The following is a 6,000-nucleotide window of genomic DNA, read 5'->3' as shown; positions in this document are numbered from 1 at the left end:
CGTTGCAAGGCACCCCAAGCAGGCCTTGAACCCCAGACTCACCAGAAAGCAGGACGAGGTCCAACCCACTGCGCCACCGCCTCATTTTAGTATTGTTTTTTTTTTTTTTTAACTGTAAAGCACTTTGACCGTTACAAGCACTATTTCAAATGAGCATTTATATTCTGCCTGCAGTAGCATTACAGCTTGTCAGGTATTGGAGGACCAGAAATACTAGCAATAGCTATGAATGTGTTTCAGGTTAATTGGCAACTAAATTACCCATAACCATTTCCCTTGCAATCCATGCCAGCGGTCGCTGTGAGTCTGGGTCGACTTAATGGCACGTCCATCATCATCATCATCGTCACCAGATTGCCTAGGCTAATGTACTGCGTTTGAGAGTGTGTCCTGCAAAATATGGAGCGGCGACAAGCAGTGTATCTTATCTATTAATTTAGTGCCTTGTGCTCCTGGGACAGGCTCCAGACCACCGCGAGCCTGACTAGAGCGAGTGGTTAAGAACATTCAAGTCTAAGCAGTACTGATGTAATCCCTTGGTGGGTGACAAAGCGTTTCTCTCGCGAGCCGAATTAAACGCGAAGGTTTTGCGTTGCGAGCCGCAGAGCAGTGAGGCCTCCCTTCAGATAGGGAGCGCTCGATCCCCGTACTTTGCCGTCTGCGAGGTTACTCGCGGCTCAATGTTTAGTTTAGCTAGGTGGCCCGTTTTCCGTGTTATCAACCAAATCGCTTGTAAATGTGCGAAATGATTCCAGAGCGGTACGGGTCGGTGGAGCTCCACGTAGAAGCATGCCGCTCACTTTATGCAAACGCAGCAGGCAAAGACAAAATCATGCAGGACACACTGAGAAGCGCTTTGTCGGAGCTGGTAAAGAAACTGCAGGAGTGCACGAGGTAGGGCGGTTATTTCACGGGGCCGCGCGCACAGCCACTGTTGTCGCTCGCCGGGTGACGTGCGCCTGTGTCTCTGTAGGGGCTCGCCGAAACGCAGCAGAGAGAGGCGCGCCGAGGAGGCGCTGCGGCTGCTGCGGAGTATCTCCGCTGCGCAGCTGTGCTCTCTGGATGACGCGGCTCTTCGCCCCCTCATGCGGCTGCTGCTGTGCGTTCAGCTGGAGAGCGCGCACAGTTCTACTGTCTGCCGCACCCTGGGTCAGGTGGGCTCGTCCGTCGGGACCCCCCACGTGCTACTGTGTCAGTCCTGCGCAAAGTAGTACACGCTGTTTGAATCGCCCGCGTGCTCTGTGCTTACAGATGATGCGGCAGCTGGCGGAAGTCCGGCGCGTGCTGGTCCTCGAGGAGGTGCGGGGATGCTTCGCCGCAGTCGTCTTGGACTCGGACCAGGTATCGTCCGTGGAGCGGCTCCGTTCTTCTCCCGCTCCTCTGGCCTCATTTAATCCCTGTTTTCCTCTCCGACAGGCTTTACAGGTGAAGGACCTACAAACAGGTCAGTTTATTCGTACTCTCTCTCCTCCTTTTTGTTGAGTGATAGGTTTTTTGTAAGGCTCCACCAGTCAAACTGTCACCAAGTCTCATGAAAACAGTTACTCGAGTAGTGAGCATTGCTCTACTGTTACACAAGTCTTCTTTCCCTCCACTATTAGTATTAGTCTACAGAGCTGTATGGCTTTATTTTTATTATTATTATTCTGTATGTGTGTGTGCCCATTGAGCTCTTTCCTCCTAGGTCCTTCCTAGTGCAGCAAGCACAGGTTCATGGGGCTCTCATGGAGCAAAAAGACACAGTGCTGCCATGAACATTCGTTACAACACTGGCACTCAGCGAGCACAAAAGCACTGGTTGCTCTCGGTCCCAGGAACCCCCTTTCCTCCAGGACCTATTTTACGTATACCAGCAACCATTGTTCACATCATCTCTTTACAATGGTTGTTACAATACTGTAGGGTTAAGCACACACACCATCATCGACACAACATACGTACATATGATATGAAACATTTATGACTTTTTGCAAAAACAGCAGAGACAAAAGAAATGAGTGAAAACAATGAAAATGAACTGACTGGAAAAAAGTGGACATGCTTAGACAGTCAAATGGGGCCATGATTGCTGAGATTATAACAGGTGAAATTAGCAAACAAGGGCTAGTGGGGGTTGAGAACTTGATGCACCATGAGTCAAAGAAGACCACACTGGGCCTGTGGTCTTGCACCTCACAGCTGTCAGGAGATGCGCGAAATCCAGATTGGTCCTATGGCAACATAAAGAGATGGTTTGTATTCCATGATAGGGCTGTTATGTGGAATGTCTCATAAATGCGTATTTTGTGTATGTGTGTGATGTCTCTCGACAGTAAGCATGTTCCTTGAGGACAGCACTGTGGGCCATGAGACTGTGAGGCATTCTTGCCCTGCTGTGCTCTGCAGGGTGGAGGAGGTGTTCTGCAGAGTCATGGGGCAGCAGGCCTTGAGAAACAGAGACTTGCGTTACATGGCTGTGAAGGTCAGGCTCAACCCACTCGCTATGCACACGACTCTGGGGTTATGGAAGTGTTAAATATTTACTTGCACTCAGTATCAATGCCTGACCGGACCTTGGGTAACCACATAATGAAAGGACTAGAAAGTCCAGTCCATCACAATATTATTCTTAAGTGTATTTTTCAGAAATAAAACACAGACAATCTCCGAAATAGATCACAGTTGTTTGAAAATCACTTTATTTTGGTATTGATTTCTAAACAACTATATGATTTGCAACCTGAGGCATTTACTCGCATCAAAATTTTAATATAGAAGCAGAAGTGACGTGTGTGTCAGCAGTCTGGATATGGTAGCATCTACATTTTCAGTCAGCGGTGTTTGGGCACCTTCTTTAAGGATCAGTTACTAAGTAATCAATGGACTTGCAGGTGTGTCTGCAGATGTTCCAGCTGTTGCCTGGAGAGGTAGCCCCTCTGGTTTGGGAAAAGGGTTCCTCGATCTTGCCAGTGGAGAATATTTTGACGTACCTCATGGACATCGTCCTGGGAGAGGTATGGAGCACAGCGGGAGCTCTTTGCAGTGAAGGTCTTCATGGGGTTTGACTCATCCAGTGTTTAACGATGGCGGTTGTTTCAGAGCTCCGACAGGGATACGCGTCTTTTGGCGGGAACAGCCGTCGTCATGCTGATCAACACAGCACCGGTGGTCAGGGATGGAGTCGCAGCAGCATGGAGTATACTTCATGTCACACAGGAAGGTGAGTTGCATTTTGTGTTTGAGTAACAGGGTAACAGGGGTGTAACACAGACACCAAACACATGGATCCAGACAAAGCAATGGCTGGTTAAAGACGCAGGAGACATTAGGAAGGGAGAGTTTCTGGTAGCTTCTGATTTTAATTAAAAGCTTTTACATTGTCTGGTAATGTACATTGTTTCTTGCTCATCCTGTTTGGAAATGATGGGAGTGTGTGGCAGTGATTAAATTAATTTGCAAAAATTGTGATGAATTATACCTCTGTTCTGTATTTCAGAATCAGAATGAGGTTTTATTTGCCAAGTGTGCTGATGCACACAAGGAATTTGCTTTGGTGCTTGCTGCTTTCAGTATTGGAGACAACAGACAAGACAGACTGCTGATACAGACACAGAATAAATACATAGCATATTTACAGAGTACAAAGGATAAATACTAAAAAAAAAAAATTACAAAAGTGGTGGGATAAATTGTACTGATAGGAGACCTACAGGGGAGTGTAACTGTTCATAAGGGTGATGGCCCAAGGGGAAAAAACTGATCTTGTGTCTTGTCGTTCTGGCGGACAGTGCTCTGTAATGCCTGCCAGAGGGGAGAAGTGTGAAAAGTTTGTGCCCGGGGTGTGTGGGATCAGTGATGATTTTGCCCGTCCACTTCCTCATACTGGTCTCGTACAAGACCTGAAGGGTAAGCAGGGGTGCACCAATGATCCTCTCAGCTGTCTTGACCGTCCTTTGCAGCCTAATTCTGTCCAATTTGGTAGCTGAGCTAAGCCAGTTATGGCAGTGCACAGGACAGACTCAACGACAGCTGAGTAGAACCGGATCAGTAGGTCCTGTGGCAGGTTGAACTTCTTCAGTTGGCGAAGGAAGTACATCCACTGTTGGGCCTTTTTCACAATGGAGTCTATGTGGGGCTCCCACTTCAGGTCCTGTGAGATGGTGGTGCCCAGGAACCTGAATGACTCCACTGTTGCCACAGTGCTGTTCATGATGGTAAGTGGGGATAATGATAAGGTGTTTCTCGTAAAGTCTACGATCATCTCCACTGTTTTGAGCGTGTTCAGCTCCAGGTTGTTATGACTGCACCAGACAGCCAGCTCTTTGACCTCCTGTCTGTAAGCAGACTCGTCACCATCCCGGATGAGGCCAATGAGTGTGGTGTCGTCTGCGAACTTCAGGAGTTTGACAGAGGGGTCTTTAGCGGTGCGGTTGTTGGTGTACAGGGAGAAGAGCAGTGGGGAGAACACACATCCCTAGGGGGGTGCCAGTACTGATCATGCGAGTATTGGATGAGAATTTTCCTAGCTTCACTAGCTGCTGCCTGTCTGTCAGGAAGTTGGTGAGCCACCGACAGATGGAGGTGGGCACAGAGAGTTGGGTTAATTTGGACAGGAGGAGGTGTGGGATGATGGTGTTGAAGGCTGAGCTGAAGTCCACGAACAGGATTCTCGCATAAGTCCCTGGTTTGTCCAGATGTTGCAGGATGTAGTGCAGTCCCATGTTGACTGCATCATCTACAGACCTGTTTGCTCGGTAAGCAAACTGCAGGGAGTCCAGCAAGGGTCCAGTGATGTCCTTCAGGTAGCCCAACACCAGTCTTTCAAGTGACTTCATGACCACAGACGTTAAGGCGACAGGTCTGTAGTCAAGTGATTGTGATTTTGGGTTTCTTCGGAATGGGGATGATGGTGGAGCGTTTGAAGCAGAAAGGAACTTTGCACATCTCCAGTGATCTGTTGAAGATCTTTGTGAAGATAGGGGCCAGCTGGTCAGCACAGGTTTTTAGGTTCTAGATTCTCAGACTAGTTTGAGTAATGGGGGGGACAGGAGGTGCTGATGGTCTGTTGGAGTGGGTGTGGGGTCCAGCCTTTTCAAACTTGGGGGATGATGTCTTGTAGTTGATCATGTCTTTCAGGCCTTTCCACACTGATGCAGGGTCATTAGCTGAGAACTTCTTTGTCAGCTTATCAGAGTAGCTTTTCTTAGCCACTCCTGTCTCCTTTGTCAGGGTGTTCCGGATCTGTTTGTACAAGACTTTGTCCCCATTTCTGTAGGCCTTTGCCTGATGAAGCTGTTTCAGTTTAGCTGTGAACCATGGTTTATCATTGTTGTATGTTAAACAGGTCCTGGTGGAAACACAAACCTCATCACAGAAACTGATGTAAGATGTCACAGTATCAGTGAGCTCGTCCAAGTCAGTGACTGCAACTTCAAAGACACTCCAGTCAGTACAGTCAGCTGATTTGACTGCTTCGTTGATTATTTTACCCTGATTTTACCAGCTGTCCCAGTGTATTGTAAATGATCAACATGGCAATTGAAGATGAATAAATGTAAATGTATGGAAATGTATCCAGAATGCCATGTTACACGACTAAGAGATTGCAATTTACCCACCAGTAAAGCACTTTCATAAGAATGAAGAATTAGCAGTGTGAAAAAGTAAGCCCCCCCCCCTGCACTGTTGTCATTTAAAACTAGTGTCTGTTCCTCATTTAAATATTTATCACTCTAAGTTGGCCACATTTGACAGATGGCACTGCTTAGAATTTATGTGATAGAATTAAACAGAACTGAAATTTCCTAGGCTGGAAAAAGTTAGTTCCCCACTGGATTCAGTCCACTCCAGTACAGTACGATTTAGTCTTATGAGAATGTCACAAAGTGCCTGGAGTTATCTTTATTAATTTGCATACAAATTGTGGATCCTTTTTACTGAACCTCATATATTGTGCTCTGTCCTGCAGGCAGACTCAGAACCTTTTCCCAAGTTACAAATAAAACAAAGCACAAAAATAAA

At 47.1% G+C, this 6,000-nt stretch overlaps 1 protein-coding gene across 1 annotated transcript in view; it reads left to right on the top strand.

The window, feature by feature from the left end:
- Positions 1 to 665: 665 nt before the first annotated feature.
- LOC108932594 (thyroid adenoma-associated protein homolog) overlaps positions 666 to 6,000 on the top strand; it is a 34,158-nt gene continuing 28,823 nt past the window's right edge. Inside the window, exons 1-7 of the mRNA XM_018749128.2 lie at positions 666 to 894; positions 974 to 1,154; positions 1,252 to 1,341; positions 1,417 to 1,444; positions 2,313 to 2,461; positions 2,871 to 2,993; positions 3,079 to 3,199. Of these exons, the coding sequence (XP_018604644.2) occupies positions 737 to 894; positions 974 to 1,154; positions 1,252 to 1,341; positions 1,417 to 1,444; positions 2,313 to 2,461; positions 2,871 to 2,993; positions 3,079 to 3,199 (850 nt within the window). The 5' untranslated portion in view covers positions 666 to 736. The remainder of the gene's footprint in view (positions 895 to 973; positions 1,155 to 1,251; positions 1,342 to 1,416; positions 1,445 to 2,312; positions 2,462 to 2,870; positions 2,994 to 3,078; positions 3,200 to 6,000) is intronic.

This window comes from Scleropages formosus, chromosome 19 (assembly GCF_900964775.1).
Source record: "Scleropages formosus chromosome 19, fSclFor1.1, whole genome shotgun sequence".
Classification (NCBI taxonomy): Eukaryota; Metazoa; Chordata; class Actinopteri; order Osteoglossiformes; family Osteoglossidae; genus Scleropages; species Scleropages formosus.
The sequence above is the reverse complement of the archived record's forward strand: the minus strand, read 5'-3'. Positions and strand labels throughout refer to the sequence as shown.